Here is a 21,625-nt window from a genome sequence, read left to right on the forward strand (position 1 = left end):
ATCCATTGTAATGCTGTTAAATAAAATGGGAACAGAAAAAGGATGCAAAATCTGACTGACATGGTTGTCAGTTTATGGTTGCCATGGCAACCAGCAACATCAAATGTAGCTAAATAATATATCAAAATGTTTGCAATAAGATTTTAGGAAAAGTCACCAATTTTTTTTTTTTTTTTTGAAATCGGATAAAGGGTGAAGGAGTGGCAAATGAAAATCTGGTAGAGGGCACAATGTGCCCCCCCCCCCTTGGGCTTTATAGGGTTAAAGGGATTGTACAGTTTTGGTTGAGACCTAATTTCAGGTTTCTAACATTTTTTTTGGTGAGATAATGAGAAACCTCTTATGAAACATGAAAGAGCATGTAATTCCATGAGGAATTCAACGTTTATTTGATGAAAATTGGTTTTGAAATGGCTGAGATATCCAAAAAAAAAAAAAAAAGAGCCATTCCAATAAAGTGTGGGACCCACACTTTATTACGATCGATTTGTTTTACTTTGTTTTTGGATGTTTCAGTCATTCCAACCCCGATTTTCATCAATAGAAACTTTGAATTCCTCTTAAAATGGTATGCTCTGTACTATTTCATAAGTGTTTTCTTGGTATCTCACAAAAAGTTAAAAGCCCAATTCTCATCTCCACCAATACTGTACTATCCCTTTAAAGACAACCATGACAAATTGCACTTTTTTCCAAGTTTGCGTGTTATTGTGAAGGAACAATACATGTCTCACTGCATGGATGAGATGTGACAGTGAAAGTGCTCATATTATCAGGCCAGCCTCCACGACTGGAGATTCGTGTTTAGGGTTTCTTCTAACCTTTTATGGTTCATAACCTTCAACACGGCCACATTGTCGATAACTTGGTCCTTCTCATAAAGACTAAACCATTATCCATTTTTCTCTCTTCATATTCAAGACATGGTTTGCCACTGGGGGCTATGTGTTGAATATGAACAAAGAAAAGTGGACTGTGTGGGTTGGCCTTTGTGGGGGCGACCAAATTATTGGACAGATGGCCATGTTACAGGTTATGGACCATAAAATGTTAGAAAAAAACCCGAAACACAAACCGTGAACACAAACCTGCATTCGTACATGCTGGCCTACTTGACCACTTTCATTGACACATCTCATCCATGCAGTGAGACATGCACTGTTCCTTCACAATAACAATCAAACTTGGAAAAAAAAGTGCAATTTGCAAAGTTCATGTGCTCAGTCATGCATGACATTTGACGACATAATTAGGTATCAATAGAAAGAGGAAGAGTTCCACTTTCCATACAACCAACATGGAGTTCCCCAAAGCTGACATTTATGAAATAGTAGCCATCCAAAGTTGGATTACCTTCTTTTTTGTTGATACGCACTGCATATATACATGTATATACATATATACATTATATATATATATATATATATATATATATATATATATATATATATAATTCATGAATATTATTTGGTGCCGTGAGTCTGTTCTTTTGTCATGTGAGAGTAATGCGGTGCTTTCCTGGAAACAGAGAGGCTATTAAACTAATAGCTCACAACGACAAGGCCATGCTGTGGGGCGTGTAAATCATGAAAGCAGTCAGCCCCCTTTTCATGAGCAGATGAGCGCTAGTTTCCTCGACATCCGATCAGGACACACGTGTGGATAGCAAACCTGTGTGAGACAGTGAAGTTCTCGCAGCTGTCAGTAGTTCTCTATAGACATATACGTGTTAAACGTGGAAGAAAGACACACGGGAATGCTTCAATGTCTTTCGTAATCTATACTTCAGAAAACCAACGCGTTTCACGCCAGTCCTACAATCTGCAAGGGGTGGGGGGGGGGGGGGAGTCTGGTTAAATTCTGTGAAGAAGTCCTTGTGAAGCCAGGGAGACTATGGTTTAACCCCTCAAAAGTTGTACGTGATTTCTGAATCTTCGCCAGTTTCCTCGACATCCGAAGGGATGCAACCACTCTCAATGTTAAGAAAGCATGTCCAGCCCCCAAATGTGGTGTAATTTGTAGAGGAAATTACCCCCCTAAACTTCAACTATATTAGTCTTATGAAAGTACAATGCTTCAACCTTGATGTAACTTTCTTAACGTTTCATTTTGGTATCTTTGGAGGCTACGGGGTAAGACCAATTTATTTACAAATGTGCCTGTGGGTAATTTACTTGACAATCGTTCTTGGTGCGTACTCGGGCGCCAGGGTGAAGCGAAAAGCGAAGGGTGAATTTGAATTAAGCTGTTCTTAAAGTAGTTAAGTGTAGTTATTTCTTCAGGAAGTGGGCTGATGTATTTTACACCAAATAGCATTTTATAAAGCGGAAAAGCACAAACAATGCACGTTTGGGAGGCATGTACATAAAAGTATGAACAGACGGGCGCTCATAAATGACTAAAAGGTCTGTGTGACATACTGTGTAAATGTGATGTGCATGTTATTGTTTCGTTAAATCAATCGTAGTCATTTCGATTTCAATGTGAAAATGTCAACAGAGTTTCATCACGATGAGTCTTTAACAACTGACATAAATTGTGGACGGTTTGAATGATTTCGTTGTAAGTGTTCGGCATTATTATATCTTTGGCTGAAAAAAAAATGATGTGGATTCTTTGTCTTTATCCTAGATTTCAAAAAAAAAAATGAATCTACGTAACTTAATCAAATACAATGTAGCTGCGAGGACTGAAAGCCAATCAAGCTTTGCTTTAGCCCTTCTCTTTGTTCAATGTATCGCTTCAGCTTATCTCGATTTATCATTGTACACAAAAGAGTCATGCCCCCTGCGATCACATGATAACTTGTATTTTGCTTCGTAATCATGGGGCCTAAATGTAATGATTTAGCAACCAAAAAATCAAATCAAATCGAAATTCGTTACGTGCCTCAAAATGAGGAATTCAATGCTAAATTAGGTATTGTTCCTCAATTTCGTACTTCACTGTGTTACCTTAAATTGTTTTTTGATAGATCGAGCGTGTGATGCCTTCTTGTTAGATTGCAAAATGTGATTGCAAAAATGTCGCAAAAAGCCTTATTCGAATAATTTGCAATATGAATCGTACTGTAGGCAACGAGCACTTAAGTGTCATATTTATCATGATGGTTAACACAAATCAATATCAACTGAATGAAAATCCAGTGGATGAAACTCACAGATTTTTGTTTGTTTGTTCGTTTGTTTGTTTCACGTGTAATGAAAGCCGTAAATAGAACATCAAACAAACAAAAGGATGCTGTAGGTGGCCACTATATTATAGTAACCACGAAAGAGACAGCGTCTTTGATGTTGAAGGTTAATCGTTTTGATGTGACGTGTGCTCATTTTATATCTGGAAGCATTCAGCATTAGTAAATCAGTAAACGCCAGCTTGTCAGTTATGTTCATCGACCTGCCATAATATATCTGAATCTTCTACTTGCGTTGTAGTTGCTGGGATTTTTTTAATGTGTATGCAGATCATAAACATTCTTATTTCGCTGCTTCCACTCATACACAGTTTATACACTGTATAGATGCCCCAGATCTAACTAAATAATACGCCTAATGTGTATGCAAATTGGACAGTATCAACAACAGTTCGTGTAACACGGAACTGAAGTGACGTGTTACGTAAGCATGAAGCCTTCGCTTGACATGTCACAATAATAATTCGGCAGTATACTGACTCAATCTTGTCACAGCAGAATAATACAAAGACGCGCTTCACTATTCACAGGTGCAAGAGAAATGGTGAAAACGCTAGGTTCTTAGATAGTTTGGTTCTAAAATGTGTCCTTATTAGTGTGTGCCAACGCTCACTTTAAAAAAACAACAACAAAAGACTAAAAAAGAGATACAATTCTATTCGACCTTTTTTTATGACAACAACATTACTTTTTGTTGTTATTTTGCTTTTTATCCATCGACATGCCTCTGCGTGCTTACACAGAGAAGTAAGTGCTACCCCTTCGATGTTTTATCAGTATTTAGCAGTGTAAATACAAATAAACTTTTGAGCCGTATTCAGAATGTCAAACGATACTCACTGATTTCATGATCATTATTTTTTATCTCCATGTGTGTTGGTCGCGTTTAAAGGTTTCATTCTTGGTACAAAATATAATGGTCTTTATCTAGACGCTATCACACTGTCGTAACAAATCATTGTATATTTGGCAAAAACAACAAAAACAGGAACACTTCTTATAATAATGATGATTATCACCCATACCAGCATCATCACATCCATAGCAAATAGTAGTGAAGATCACTATACAAAAACAAAAAAAAAGAAAAATAGAAGGGAAAAGGGAAAAGACAAGGACTCTTAAAACTGTTAACGAAGTGATGATGTTTTATATGAAAGGACAGTGAATACACAGGGGAAAAGTCACCTATTAAGAGATTTTGAGATTTTGAGATTTTGAGATTTTGAGATTTTCGTTTGAGATGGAGCTTCAGGTTTCCAACATTTTGATGATGATTTTTTTTTTTTTTTTTTAGATAATGAGAAACCGCGTATGAAATTATGAAATATGAAAGAGCAAATTATTCTAACAGAAATTCAAAGCTGATTTGACGAAATTTGGTTTGGAATGACTGAGATTCCCATAACAATGCAATCCTATAGTAAAAGGCGAAACCCATCTTTTATCAGGATCGCTTTGTTTTACTTTGTTTAGGGATATCTCGGCCATTTCGAAACCGATTTTCATCACGTAAACTTTGAATTCCTCGTAGAATTGTATGCTATTGAACATTTCATAAAGTGGTTTCCAAATATCTTACAAAGAGATAAAAGCTGAATCGTCATCTCAACCAATACTATACCATCCCTTTAACCCTATAAAGCCCAAGGGGGGGGGGCACATTGTGCTCCCTAACAGATTTTCATTTGCAACTCCTTCGCCGTTAATATATTCCTACAGAAACAACATAATCACACTCAAGAAATTTTTTTATCCATATCATACCAGATCTCACTGAGCTGCGGTGCAAAACAACATGAAAGTAAAGGGCTTATTTGCGCAATTTTCTTTTTTTTTTCAGCTGACCCTAAAGCATGTCTGAGAAATAATCGGTGATTATTCAATGTATGACTATTGCTAAGGGGAAAAGAATAACCAGCTCCACTTGAGGCGGGTTTCGGATGAAAGCGGAGTCCAAATACGTCTTAATCTGATGCTGATTGGTGATTTTTTTTTTCTTTTAGTACATCACAGTTCAATCAACACGACAGTGTGTGATTCAAAACATTCGCCATGTTTCTGTTGTTGTTGTTTGTATGTGTGTGTGTGTGTGTGTGTGTGTGTGCGCGGGGGGGGGGGAGGGGGTACTTATGTTGCGTATGATTGGGTGAAGGATTAATGCCTCCCCCGTCCCCTTTCCCTCTCCCCGGGAAGAACCACAGAGCAGAACCCTCAGAAAGTTACGTGTTTTCTGGTGATTTTTCCCCGATTCCACCCCCACCCCCATGACATTCTATCATCCTGTGTTTTTTAAGAGCCAAAAGTACAGGTACATAATAACATGCAATCTACAACAAAACTTAAGCCGGTTGACTTTCGGGCAAGCCCTGTCTGTTATTACCTCTGCACGGGTCCTGAGCTGTCGTTGCCCAGGGCAACGCGATGCAGACGGAGTGAAGTTGATGAGCAGCGGCGGACTGAACGCCACTGAGGGCGGTGCAGGTTCGTCACAGCGTGAGGCTCCGGGTGATGCAGACGTCATCCGCTGGCGTGAGTCGGCCTGGCAATCCTCGTGGTCATTAACCAACGGAGCGTGTGTCTATCCTGAACTTCTGGATCCCGTATGTGCCGGGCCGTGACTGATTGGAATCCAACCTGAACGGCTGCAAAAATTATTGATATCAATAACGGTTCTTTCTTTTAGCAATAATACTTTCACTCATCTTTATACACACACCCGTTTCCCAATTTTGTCACATTACACCCTATCATTTATCCTGTTTATCAATGGCTGACTTACAAAATTTGTACAGATTAACTTCACAGTTTAAACAAGAACAGAGGACATTAAAACCGCTGGCTTCACTGTATCCACACTTTCCTCATTTATTACTCTGAAGGTCACGCAGTCACGGCAAAATGGCATCTATTACTTTTGCATTTCCCCTGCCACATTTACTGGTATGCCCACCTCCCACTCAAATCTCACACCTAAGACAAAATGAGCCTCTCACACTCTCTTCCTCACATCACATGAATTCCCTGCTGGAAAGAACACAGTGTTCCATAGTGTGAGAAGCACAGTGTAAATACAGTGTGAACACATTGTGAACGCAGCGTATACACTGTAAAATTCGAGTATTTTAACAGTGTGAACATGATATAAGTCATCGGTTCACAGTGCGAAACAAGGAATTACTATGTGAACACTCTGTTAAAACCGCACCAGATTGTGAAACCATCCTCATACTGTTAAATTCGAGCGTTTTCACGTAGTCGACTATGTGAAGACACTGTGAACACACTGTGGGACACTGTGTTCTTTCCAGTAGGGAATTAGCTTCTTTTTCTTTTAAATATCCTTTAGTAGCAATACACGGGAAGAAAGGCGCGAACGAAATGAGAATAGTAAGACTTGTTTTGCTTTTGCAGTCAAAACGTACACAAATTGAAAGGTTCGGAATGCAGTGCACTCCGAACTCCGTGTGGCAGACGTTCCCTAGTTCATTCTAGGGGCGGATCCAGGAATTCTGTAAAGGGAGCGCAAACAATATAAGCCCTGGTGCTACTTCCGGGTTTCATTTCATTTTTACTTTTTATTTATTTTGTTTTAACAACAAATAAAGAGGGGCCGTGCGCTCGGTGCGCCCCCTCTGGATCCGCCACTGCATCTGCTCCCTATTGCATTTTGAGTGTAAATAGAAACAGACAGCAATTTACGAAACCACTGCAAAAAAGCAACATTTTATCCTGACACTGACTGATTCTGCGCTCGATTGGTCACAACATTCTTTGTACTTCAACTCAAGTTTCGCTGTTATGTCGCCACGTCCGTTTCCCTGCGCTGTGTGCTTGTAGCATAAGAACAGATTTGGTACTTCATGTTGTTATCAAGATAAAATTGGTTACAGCTTTTGAGGGGTTTTCCACGGTGTAAATGGGATTAGACACTCTGTAAATGCATGGACACGTTTTGCCTCACTGTAACAGATGCAGCAAGCGTGTATGTTCTTGACTGAATACCAAATTCACATTGCCTCCAGAGCTGAGTACAAAGCCTTTCTTTGTCTCTTTTCCCTACTTTTAATATTTTTTCTCTGTGGATCAGTGATTCAGCCAGAAAGTTCGCGTCATGCATAGTGGCTGCACGCGAATATGAAGTACTGATATAGAAATTATTTTTATCCTGCAACTCTCCCGGAAAGGACCATATTGTGATTTTTTTTTGACGGGCGTCACAAAAGGCTTCCGAGGTGGTATGCGCGCACGTTTGTCTGTGATTCAAAAGGGAATAATGCAGGTATAATAATGAAAAAATCGCTGGCGTGTAACAGCTCTGAAGTACAGTGAAATCTGTGTTACACTGCAATACTGTACCCCTTGCGTTGCGTCGTGTTGTCGTGGCGACGCACTTATAGTGCACTGCTATTGACGGCGGCGGCATAAACACGTTAGTACGATTGGCGATGGTTCATAGTTCTACCCGTAGAAATGTCAATATCTATCTCTGCCATTCTAACCAACTTTACACGCATTATTCGAACTTACAAACATTCTGTTTGCTGAATATTGTCTCGGAATGCACAGTTCTTGTCTGTCTGTCTGTCTGTCTGTCTGTCTCTTTGTGTCTCTTCCTGGGACATACTACTGCTACAGTACAGGTTATATCCACACGAAAACTTTCGACTTGCAGACAGGCCGTCGCTCTAGTTCTTGGATGAAACTGAAAATGATGATAACAAAGCAGCTATAGTGATGGCAATAAACACATAGAAGTGACACTGGTTTTGGCTAGTAAGTAGGCCTATATTATCACCTGTGGTGTTACTTTTATGAGATAATACGTCAGATCACCCAATCAGTTTCATATAGCTATTGTTGGTAAATTTCATTGCTATCATATTAAAGATCTTATTTACAGTGTCGAGAGGTACACTTATACTTTTCAGTCTTTTTACGGTCACAAATGCATTCGCCCCGTGTTGTTGTTTTTTTTTCTCCTATTTTTTAATAAGCTGAGTTTTTATTCATGGATATTTTCCACTTTTACATGTCATTAAAAAAAAAAAGGAAGGAGATAGAAATGAATAACATCTGAACACCACACTGGCAATTAGCTATTCGACGAGAGCAAACCATTGATAATCAAATATCTGCGCAACCTGCAAATGAGAATTAAAATTATCAATCCAGTTATCCCTATACTTTTAGTCCATTTAATTGCGTGCCGCTGTGTCGGTATCCCTAATGTACTTGCTTTTTTATACTACGTCCATGATGTTCACCTATTCGCAATGTTATAAGCACATTCCTGTGAGCAATATTACCGTACCAATCTGTCTTCTTAACTCTGTCATAACCGTCGGCATCACCACTATGTGCAAATTTCAAGATCGTGGCCCTGAAGGGATTAATCAAGACCAATGCGATTCCCGTCGCCTTCGGCCGCGGAACATTTTTTTTTTCCTTTTTCACACCGAGCCCGACAAAATGAACAGGCGGTGACCCTGAGCTATCCTATGTAATATTTATAGATCTCTAGGCGGATGGGGTGTGTGTATGTGTGTGTGTGTGTGGGGGGGGGGGGAATAAAGGATGGTGGGGGAGGGAGGCTATCGAATACTTTGCCTTTCATAATCATCTTCCGCAAATTAATTTTCTCCATTATTGTGCTGCTACCTTTGTTAAAGGGAAGTCCGAGCATTTCGAGTCAGACAATGTCAGAGATTGAATGGAAATATTCCTAGTATATGTATAGCCGCAATCATGGTTACCAGCCTTGCCAGATCTGAACAAATAAAGAAGGGGGAAAATAGCTCAGCATTCACCCCCTCCCTCTCTCTCTCTCTCTCTCTCTCTCTCTCTGTCCATCTATCTTTACATAATTATTATGAAGGGTTTGCTTCCAAAAGGTGCTAAATCCAATGAAAGATGATGGATTTACCGCCTTTTGGAAGCAAGCTCTTCATATATTTCTATATTCTAGGCCAACATGCATGATCTTATGTGAATTAAACATATCGCTAGATAAAATAGAGAGTGATGCATTCATGTATATATATTATATCATATTATATCATATTATATTATATTATATTATATTATACTATATTATATTATATTATATCATATCATATTATTTATATTATATCATATTATATCATATTATATTATATTATATTATATTATATCATATTATATTAAATTATATTATATTATATTATATTATATTATATTATATTATATTATACTATATTATATCATATTATATCATATCATATTATTTATATTATATCATATTATATCATATTATATTATATTATATCATATCATATTATATTATATCATATTATATTACATTATATTATATTCCATTATATTATATTACATTTATATAAACGTTTTTGAGCGCATGTCTGCACTTGTGTCTGGTATCTCTTTACCTTTTTGCGCGTGCTTGCAAAGGGTTGCATGTGGTAGAGTGGACTATATCCCTGGCCAATGAATACACTAATAATGATTAATGTTTATAATGATGATGAAGATGATATTAATAATTATAACAGTAATAGTAATTATAGTAATAATGATGATAATGATAATGATAATAATAATAATAATAATAATAATAATAATAATAATAATAATAATAATAATAATAATAATAACTATTTCTATTATCTTGCTTCATCTTAGCATTATCATTATTATTATCATTATTATTATTATTATTATTATTATTATTATCATGATTATCATTATTATCAATTATAATGATAATTTCTGCATTAACAGTATGAAAACCATGATAAAGGCAGCAATTAACATCATGACTGCCGGCGTCTTTCTGTCTACGGTTTCTTTGCTTTGAAAGGTAGTACATGGAATTTCTCACAAGGCACAGTGAACACAAACATCACCGGTTACAATCAGTACTGTAGGGCTCACACCTGTAAATAAAATGGGATATCCCAGACCCCTTCACAAATTCGTACCAAAGACACCAAAATAAATGAAGAAAAATATTAATTAAAAATCAATAATGCAGTTTCTGGCAAAAAACTGAATAGCTGCAGATATTGAGTATGAATTCCTCTACAAACTGCATTTTGGTTGGAAGATGAAAGCTTTTCTCATGGGATTTGAAGGGACTATATTTCATTGGGTGCATGTACAGAAAATAGGTGATATTTGGAGTGAAAAGAACTCGTAGTCTGGCTTTGCGGACCCTAGGACAGAGTTTGAGCTGAAGAACCCGCCTTGAAAATTTGATGGATGAAAGGGTATATCTCACTTATCCAGGTTAGTGAAGATGAAACACCTCATTTCTCCCAGCTATTTTACATAATATTTTGAATTTTGAATTTTGACACACGTCTCTATTATATGGGGAATTATTTACCCGTGTGAGCCCTATAGTTGTGCTGGGGTTCTGTTTTGTTTTTTTTTGTTTTTTTTTTGTTTTTTAATGCCAAAGGTGACGCCTCGGCCTAGTGATGGCGCTGTTTTAATAATGCTTTCTTGTGCAGACGGACTTTGTCAATTGAGTTTTGTTGTTGGAATGGCGGAACTGAAAGAAACATTTGCAAGATCGAAAAATGCAAGGTTATGTAGTTGGCGACGAGAGTTTCAATGCAGATTAATGCTCCAGTCACATAGACATCCCGGATGCGTATTTTTTATTTACACGCAAGCCTGTGGCTTTTCGCAATTTAATTCAATGAAACCGCTTGTGATGCGTCTATGCTTACTCCGCTCGGGTTGCGAAGAGTTCTGTGGGTTACTAAGTTGTACTTACCACAGAACTCTTAAGAGTTCTGTGGTGTACTTACTTGTACAGTGCCTCCGCTCGCGCCGATTCGATTCGTACACGTGCATCAGTGAGTGTTTGTACGCGCTGTGAAGTTTTGCTTGCCGTGGTAGCGGTAGACCTGCATCCAACAAGTCCATGTACGTACACTGTACTATGTAAACGAGTGAGAGTGCGAAAAACAACACAATACAAAACAAAAAATTTGAAAGTTATGGAATAGGCTGGTACATGTGCATGTACATGTATCAGAGAGTTGTGAAATAACATGATCGCATAATCTAATGACACCTGAATGGAATGAAATATTGGAAAATCATGCTTGCCATTTTTCTCATTTTAAAATTAATACATTGTATCAAAAGTAATGTATTTGTCTTTCAGACCCCCCTCACTCTCTTATTTCCAAAACGTCTCTCATCTCCCGTCTCTCCATACATCATAGTATTTGTTCCAAATACAAGCTCTCTCTATCTCTCTTGATTCCCTCTCATATCACACGATTTCTGTTTCTAAGACCCCCTCTATATATATACATTGTATGTACATGTATTAATGTTATTTCTCAGACCCCAACCCCCCTCTGTTATATCTGTTGCTATAATAAAGGCCCTACATCTATCTTCATACTGATGGTATATTATTTTGTTTCTCAAACCTGCCCCGCTCTTTTCTCCATACTAGTTTCAAAGACTCACTGCATATTCATTTTTCCGACCTCTCTCGACCCCTTCCTTTTTCAAATGCATAACTCGTGTATTCCTTGCTCGATCACTGCTTAAATTAGCCTATATACACTGTATATCATACAATTTATTTGTTTCTCATACTCTCTCTGTCCCTCCCCCTTCCCTCTTTCTGATTCTTAAACTTTACAATGTTTGTTTACAAGACCACTTTCTACTCTCTATATACATTGATCAGTTTGTCTATAAGAAACATGTACAGCCACAAGTCATGTACGTATGAAGGAAAATTACACCACTATTGCATGAAGTCATTATGCACTTTATTCACTTCTTTATATTCAAGCACTTTTTTTTTTTCATGAAGGTACAGATGTAATCTGATCCTCCAATATCCAAGAAGTACTGCAATACAAACTAGAAGTATCACCTAATGTGATTAATGATATACCCCCAACTAGACACTGAGGCAGTTAGTTCAACTAGCAATGATTACTTTGTATGCTTTTCCTGGAAAAAAAAATATAACATGACAATGTATTGTTCAACATTGAATAAAATTAACAGTACAGTAATGTGTTATTTTGCTCACTCACAATAATGTGCCATATCTCAAGTCAAGTGCTCAAAACCTGAGTGAGTAAAGTAAATAAATCAGCAATTTCTATGATTTTCATGAAAATAATGTTACCATGGCAACACAATGTTTGACTGATTGACAAATTGCCCTACATCGACGTAAATAATTGATCAGTGTTTAAGTAGTAGCCATGATAAAAAATCATGGGCGTACATACTCGAGCAGGATTTGAACCTACGACCTCCTGATCACCGGACAGGCGTCATCTCCACTATTATTTACGTCGATGTAGGGCAATTTGTCAATCAGTTGCAATAAAAACATCTCGACGGAAGAAAATCATGAATTTGAACAATGTTTGACATTAAGAAAAAATGAAGTTTGCAAAACTATAGCTGTCACATGTGCCAAATTTCAAGTCAGATGCTCAAAAGCTGAGGGAGTTAGGTGAATTCACAATATCAGTGTATGATTTTCTTTCAAAATATGCTGTCACCATGTTAGAGCTCACTAATGTCAACAATAATCGACCACTAATGTCATAACAACCACTAATGTGGTTGTCGCATCTTCACGCTATATGCTTATTTGACGACAGTCTTCTGAATTTACACTCCCAATACATGTGCCATAATTCAGTCAGATCATTTGATTTTCTTTATTCCGAGTGGTTCCCAATCGATGTGTTCTCTTAGTCTTTTCTTTAATTTGTACACGTATATCTCAGTTTTATATTCGGATGTACACACTGCATGTTCCATTGTCTTGTAAACAAAAAGAAATGACTGCATTTCATTTTTATAATATCATGATCGATGCAGAAAATTCTTCATAAATTCATTTGAATTTGGATCGTGCAATATCATAACAACCTCTGATGTCATAACACGTCGACGACAAAATGTCGTAATGACCACTAATGTCATAACATGTCGACGACAAAATGTCAAAATCGGATTATTATGTCATAACACGTCGACGACAATGTCAAATTCCCATTTTTGCTGCAAATGTCATAACACGTCGACCACAAATGTCAAAATGTTCAAATTTACTGCAAATGTCATAACGCGTCACAGGGGAGGATCAAGGAATTCCGTAAAGGGGAGGCGCCTTTACAAAAGTAACCCCTCCTTCATTTTCTTTCTCTTTCTTTTTTTTCTTTTAAACAAAAGAAATAAAACGAAAAAATAAGGGGGATGGGGTTGCGCCAGCCTTTTATTTTGAAAGGTGTCTCCCCTTTACGGAATTCCTGGATCCGCCCCTGAAATGCAAGCAATGAGTTTTGACATTTGTGGATGATGCAATCGCGAATCGAGAGGGAGCGCATCCCCCTCTGGTGCCCCTTTCTATTCTTGTTAAAACAACAGAAGTAAAAAAAAAAAAAAAAAAAAATGGGGGCGGGGGGGGGGGGTGCGCCAGCTTGTACTTTTGTAGAGGCGCGGCGCGGCGCCCCCCTCCGTCTCTTATATTTTTGTTATAACAAAAAGAAATAAAATGAAATAAAATGAAGCTGGTTGCGCCAGCTTTTGATTTTGTATAAGGCGCCTCCCCTTTATGGAATTCGTGGATCTTCCCCTGTGACACGTTATGACATTTGCAGTAAATTTGGAAATTTTGATATTTCTGGTCGAGGTGTTATGACATTTGTGGTTAATCCGATTTTGACATTTGTGGTTGACGCAATCGCAGATTGAGAGGGGGCGCTTCCCTCTCTTGTGCCCCCTCTCTATATTTTGTTAAAACAACAGAAATAAAAAGAAGAAAGAGGGGGGGGGGGGGTCACGCCAGTCTTTGATTCCTGGATCCTCCCCTATGACGCGTTATGACATTTGCAGTAAATTTGAAAAATTTGACATTTGTGGTCGACGCGTTATGACATTTTGTGATTAATTCGATTTTAAATTTTGTCGTCGACGTGTTATGACCTTTGTGGTTAATCCGATTTTGATAGTTGTCGTCGACGTGTTATGACATTAGTGTTATGGCCATTATGACATTTGTCGTCGACGTATTATGATGATATTATAGTGGTTGTTATGACATTACACGATCCATGCATCGATCATGATATTACAAAAATGAAATACAGTCATTTCTTTTTGTTTACAAGAGAATGAAACATGCAGTGTGTACATCCGAATCTAGTCTTGAATTTACTAAATGTGGCGTCCCTCAGGGTAGTATATTAGGACCTTTACTTTTCATCATTTATACATAAATGATTTTTGTAGATCATCCGACATAGTTTCTTTTATACTTTTTGCCGATGATTCAAATATTTTCTTCACCCACCAAAATCCAATCACTCTACTGTTAATTCCGAATAAAAAAAAAAGTGACTCAATGGATAAGAGCCAACAAATTATCACTGAATCTTCAGCAAACTAACTATGTGTTATTCAGTAAGTCTATAGAAGTTTTACCCACAGATATCATCTTTGATGACGTTCACTTAGAGCGTGTATCTCATACAAAGTTTCTCGGTATTACAGTGGACGATAAACTTTCGTGGAAGCCTCATATTATTAATATTAGTAAAATAGTTTCGCGTAATATTGGTATTATTAATAGACTTAAATCTCATATCCCATTGTCTTCTTTGCTGACCTTGTATTTTTCATTAATATTACCTTATTTAAATTATGGAATCTTAGCATGGGGTATAGTGCCCATCAAACTTTGTTAGATAGATTATTGTTATTACAAAAAAAAAAAGGCACTTCGTATTATTTGTGGCGTTTCTCCACGTTCCCATGCAGATCCATTTTGTTAGATATAAGATTTAAAAAATCAAAGATTTGTTTTTCTTACAGCTGGGTCAGTTTATGTTTAATTATAACACAAATGCACTTCCCAGCATTTTTGATTCAATGTTTCCCTGAAATCAATATTTTCATAATTATCCCACCAGGCGATCAAATGAGTTTCATTTACCCCTTCTGAGAACATTATTGGCTCAAAATACATTTATATACACTGGCCCTAGATTTTGGAATTCTTTAAGTTGTGATATGAAAAATTCTTTATCTTTTAATTCGTTTAAGCGGAAGTTAAAATATTTTTTGTTGAACTCATATTATGATATATACGATTCATTACTTAGCTGGTCTTTACAGCCTAAGGGTTCATCGTCAATCATTGATTTTATCATTGTGTATTTTTTACATTATCTTATTTGTATACACTTTGCTCGGCTGACTGAGCTGAAAAACCTCAATTCCCTCTTACGATCCCGATGTTCAGCGTGTTGGCCTTTCCTTTCATTTCCTTTTTCTTTCTCTCCTTCCTTTCCATTATTCTTTTGTGTTTTATTACTGTCATGGTATACCCTACTGTAAGTCATGTAATGTCGTTGTGTTTCTACTGTCTTGTTCTGTCCTGTCTTGTTCTCTCCTGTCTTTGTGAAATAATAATAATAATAATGTATTCACAAGAATCCTTTGAGTGGTTCACAATTTACAAGCATGCTTTTCAGTGAACCTCTCAGTTCTTTCTTTTTTCCCATCCAAACATAACTTTGTATTCTGCCGGTATGCATGTATAATTTCGTATTTGTTAACCATTATCTACCATGTAAAGTCGAATACATGCCTATGTTATATCTTCTGATTCATTTCGTGTTATATTTGACGAAAAAGAAAGAAGGAGTGAAATAAATGAATGAAATGAAAATGAAATGAAATGAATATAAAATTGAGATAAACGTGTATCGACAGATTAAAGAAAAGAGTATAATGAGAGAACGCGTCGATAGGGAACCACTCGGAAAAAAGAAAATCACTGACTGAATTAACGGAGTGTATATAAATGCAGAAGACTGTCGTCAAGTAAGATAGCTTGAAGATACGGCAGTCACATTAGTGGTTGTTATGACTCTACTGGTCGATTATTGTTGACATTAGTGGGCTCTACACATGGTGACAGCATGTTTTGGACGAAAATCTTCTGCAATGATATTGTGAATTCACCAAACTCCCTCGGATTTTGAGCATTTGACTTGAAATTTGGCACAGTGACAGCTATATGAGAGTTGTGCAAACTTCATTTTTTCTTAATGTCAAACATTGTGTTGACATGGTAACAGTAATCTTAATGAAAATCATAAAAATTGCTGATTTACTGACTTTACTCACTCAAGTTTTGAGCACTTGACTTGAGATATGGAACATGTAACTATCAGTGAGCAAGATAACACATTATTGTTAATTTTATTCAATGTTGAACAATACATTGTCATAGTATTTTTTTTTTTTTTAAGAAAAGCATATATACAAAGTGATCATTGCCTGTTGAGCTAACTGCCTCAGTGTTTAGTTTTGGGGATATTAATCACATTGAGTGATAGTTCTAGTTGGTATCACAATACTTCTTGGATATTGGAGGATCCGATTACATACCTTCATGAAAAAAAGTGCTTGAAAAGAAGTGAATAAAGTGCATAATGACTTCATGCAACAGTGATGTAATTTTCCTTCATACATGTGACTGTACATGTTTCTAGACAAACTGATCAATGTAGAGAGTAATAAGTGGTCTTGTAAACAAACATTGTAAAGTTTAAGAATCAGAAAGAGAGAAGGGGGAGGGACAGAGAGAGTATGAGAAACAAATAAATTGTATGATATACAGTGTATATAGGCTAATTTAAGCAGTGATCGAGCAAGGAATACACGAGTCATGTATTTGAAAAAGGAGGGGGTCCGAGAGAGGTCGGAAAATGAATATGCAGAGTGAGTCTTTGAAACTAGTATGAAGAAAAGAGGGACAGGTTTGAGAAGCAAAATAATTACCATCAGTATGAAGATAGATTTGGGGGCCTTTAGCAACAGATATAACAGGGGGTTGGGGTCTGAGAAATAAAGTTAATACATGTACATACAATGTACATGGGGTCTTAGAAACAGAAATCATGTGATATGAGAGGGAGTCAAGAGAGAAAGAGAGAGCTTGTATTTGGAACAAATACTTATGATGTATGGAGAGATGGGAGAAGAGAGACGTTTTGGAAATAAGAGAGTGAGGGGGGTCTGAAAGACAAATACATTACTTTTGATACAATGTATTAATTTTAAAATGAGAAAAGAGGCAAACATTTTCCAATGTATATATGATGTTTGTTCCATTCAGGTGTCATTAGATTTAAGCGATCATGTTATTTCACAACTCTCTGATACATGTACATGCATATGTACCAGCTATAGCCTATTCCATAACTTTCAACTACTCTCCCTTCAAGCTTTCCATCCATGCTCTTCTTCTTCTCCACTCCTTTTCCCTTCAATCTTTCCTGTCAATATCTAAATTATCAATCAACGGAGATGGAAAAAGTGTTACATTATATACTTACATTCTGTTAGATTACTCGTCATGTGTAGGCCTATTGTGTCGTTATGCGTTTCAATATTGGGGGGGGGGGGGGGCAGGATTGGCTTCACCTTCAGTCCCCCCCCCCCCAACATATCAGTAAGCGCAAACGTGTAGGCCTACAATTTACAAAGGCGAAAAATGACCATCTAAATGTAATTCTTTGGGAGTATGCTCAGCGCCCCTACCATCCCTTTAAAAATCACTCCAACCTGTATATATATATATATGAATATAAATATATATATATATATATATATATATATATATATATATATATATATATATATACATATATATATATATATATATATATATATATATATATATATATATATATATATATATATATATATATAATATTCGGTCAGTGTAGCCCATTATATACACCCCCATCATACACCAATAATTGGTCTTCCATGGAATGTACCCTCAATATATTGATCACTTTTGTGCAGGTTTGATGAGATATCACAGAATATTCATTGCTCTCTCTCCCCCTCTCCTCCTGGTCAGATTTTTTTTGTTTTGTATTGTTTTCTTTTTCGCACTCTCACTCGTTTACATACGTACATGTACTACTTGGATGCAGGTCTACCATCACGGCGAGCAAAACTTTCACAGCGCGTACACACACTCACTGATGAACGTGTGGAGGGTTCACTGCTCACAGAATTAACTCTTCGCAACCAACAACCCTAGTGGAGTAAGCATAGACGCATTACGAGCGGTTTCATTGAATTAGATTGCGAAAAGCCACAGGCTTGCGTGTAAATAAAAAATACGCATCCCGGATCACCCCGGAGACGCGTGTTGACGCCGGGAGGCCAACACGGCAACTTTTGGAGGTCAAAAACATCCGGCGTCATCCGGGGATTGCCGTGTTGGCAGAGGAATCCGGGGTGGTCCGTGTGGCTGCCGTGTTGACCCGTGTAGATGCCGTGTTTGTCCGTGTAGACGCCGCGCTCTTCCGGCCTTATCCGTGTAACTGCCGTGTTGATCCCGTGTGTACAGTCATGCCAAAATCCCGGATCTCCCCATATCCCCGGACGTCCCCGGATCACCGTGTAGATCCTTGAGCATCCGTGTTTATAATAACGTGATTGGGGCATTAGGGGCTGCATTAACAAAACAAGAGCTTTTCAAATCTGGATTTGAGTGAGATAATTTTCTTCTTTTTTTGTAGACAAGAAGTAGAAACATATCAACATTAAATTATTTTTTAGATTGTGTAAAAGTACACAGCTATTACTGCTACTGCTGTTGCTGCTATAACTAATTATGCTACTTCTACTACTACAATAAAAGCAATACTGCTGCAGTGTACTGCACGGTATTGTCGTCCTTTTTAATTTTATGGAGTTGTATTATATAGCTAGCTGTCTTTAAAGATCCCCACTCGGGTGCCAGGCTTCTCCAATCCTCTTGGGCGTCCTTTCCGTCCAAATAACACTTTAATCAAAACCACCCACGACATCAACGATCCTTATACCGGGTCAATTATGAAATTGCGGGTGTAGCATAGACATCTTGTTCAAACGTCATCCCTTGACTAGGAAATAAACAAGCAGACAAGGAAATAAACATGACATTTTTACGTCGATATGATTTGACAATTTGTTAATCAGTAGCAATAAAAACAACTCGAAGGAAGAATTTCATGAATTCGAATAAACATGACCTTTCTCACTGCTGGGGGAAACTTCACGTGCGATCGCCACAATATATGACTGACAGTCAGTACCTATTGCACAGGCCACACCACAACCTTTTCATTTCCTGACCTGTGTTTCAAACATTACAATGCATTTGTGATGTTAAAGTTTTCGCTTTGATTTCTTTGTTTCCCCGAATAGACAATAACTTAGCATCGATACCATCTCGTTCGATTTTGTTGTCTTATGTCTAAAGCGTCTTTTCCCCCTCTCTCCTCCATAATCTTTCTCCCTCTCCCATAGATTATTCTTATAGGCATGGACTTGCCAGTGAAATTTCTAACCAGCAAATCTTGTCATGACGCATGCGTAGATCTCAATGGTAGACATTTCGATAGTGCTATAACGCCCTCTAGTGCCTCCAAACATAAATTATTATAGCGAAATTTGAGCACTGCGTCTCGTGCGATAAAACTCGCCTTCAAAATTCTTTCGTGAGAAATGTCGATTTTACGCACAAACTTTGTCGTTAGACATCTGGGTCCCATTTCATAAAAAAAAAAGATGACATGATAGCAACTCTTGCTGGAATGACAATTGTCATAATACCGGCAATAATCTAGCTTCCTGGTTGGCTGTTGCTATTGGAAGTTGCCATTCCAGCAAGAGTTGCCATCCTGATATCTATTATGAAATGGCACCCTGGTTTTACATTTGAATTTTAACACTGACACATTGATGATTTGAAATTATCGGCAATGATATCGTGTTCTTATTTAACATGGGCTAGATAGTTTTAGTTTGAGAAACGAGCTATATTTTGCCGTGATTTCAAAAGGGTTTTTGCTCACAAGGATTCGTCATCTTCTTTCTTCTTCTAATTCTTCTCTTCCTTCCTAGTGTTCCTTTTTGCTTATCCAACTTCTTTATTTCTTCTTTCTTATACTTTTTCATTTCACATTCTTCATTTCTGTTTTCCTTCTTGTTCTACTCTTTTTTGTCTAATTCTTCTCTTTTCCCTTCTTTTTTCTTCCCTTCTTCTCCTCCGTCATCTTCCACTTCTGCATCTTTCTTATTCTCCTCCTCTTTCACCTTCTTCTTGGTTTGCATATTGCTTTGCTATTTTGCACACTCTCCGAAAAATGAAAAACAACACCTTCATGAAAAAGGTTTGAAAATGGCACCCCGGCTTTTGCGATCAAACTTCGATATTTAGTTTTGACTTCATCGTGTCGTTGCCATTTAAGAAGATGCTGAAAGTGTACAAATTCTTCCCCATCCCCCACCTCCCCTTCCTCAAACTCAAACATTGATGGGGTGAGTTTTGCAGCCAACCAAAGATGAAATGAAAAAAAAAAAACCAAAACATAATTCAATGTAGGTGTTGCTGAAAGAAGCGACAGGGCCATATCACTCTGAGTGTAGATGATGAACAATGGACTGAACGTGATATCAGCTTAACAGTTTCGGAACATTATTCTTCCATTATGTTCTTAGATGATATCTTCCATCGTTTTCTGTTTTGTAATCGCCAAATATGTTCCAAAACTGTTATGTCGAAACAACATCCAATTCAGTATGTTCATACCATTTCCTATAGCTTATTATTTAATGCCCTAGCTTATTATTTAATGTTATGTTCAATATTTTCACTACCCTTGCATACACCTAATCTTGTGGTTATTTTTTCATTACATTATATTTGCGTGTAGAAAATAATTCGAAAGCTGAAGAAGGCAAAGTGTCGAAAACTTCATCTAATCGAGCTGGTATCTTACAATGGGTTGATAAGTAGACATATTGACGTAAACATACTTATATACATATCCCCTGCTGTTCATAAATACAAAAAGCATTTCCCTCTTCTTTTTTTTTCTAGTCAAACCTGCCTACAATCACTACCACAGAGGGCACGATAAGTCAACATCAGTCAAAAGACATGTTTGATCTTAAACTTTTTCAAAAGATTTGCTCTTTTAAAACTTTTTTCCTTTAACCTTTTAACAATTTTCGCTTTTCCCTCTATTTACGGGCTTTACATCTCTGCGACTGACCTGCTCATCGTTCCTACGAAAGTAACTGCCGTAGACTCGGCGCCGGATGGTTTTGGTAGTGGAAATGAAAAATGAGAGCTAGAGTCGAGAGAACGCGCTACCTGCCTTACGTTACCATGGGGAGATGACCTGGCAATGGAATATCGGTACTGGGCGATCGCGTCGTAAGTCCGCAGTGGAGAATATGTTGCATCCGTTGCGCTGCGTTGTGCGTCTCGCGACTTTCCGCAATATTACTATGCTCAGAAGGCAAGTACAGTATTACGGAAAAAGCCAAACCAGCATGCTGATATAAACA

The 21,625-nt window shown here is 37.4% G+C and overlaps 1 protein-coding gene across 1 annotated transcript in view; it reads left to right on the top strand.

The window, feature by feature from the left end:
• Positions 1-5,637: 5,637 nt before the first annotated feature.
• Positions 5,638-21,625, top strand: part of LOC140242952 (uronyl 2-sulfotransferase-like) — a 64,158-nt gene continuing 48,170 nt past the window's right edge. Inside the window, exon 1 of the mRNA XM_072322696.1 lies at positions 5,638-5,725. Within this exon, the coding sequence (XP_072178797.1) occupies positions 5,638-5,725 (88 nt within the window). The remainder of the gene's footprint in view (positions 5,726-21,625) is intronic.

Source organism: Diadema setosum, chromosome 19, assembly GCF_964275005.1.
Source record: "Diadema setosum chromosome 19, eeDiaSeto1, whole genome shotgun sequence".
Lineage (NCBI taxonomy): Eukaryota > Metazoa > Echinodermata > Echinoidea > Diadematoida > Diadematidae > Diadema > Diadema setosum.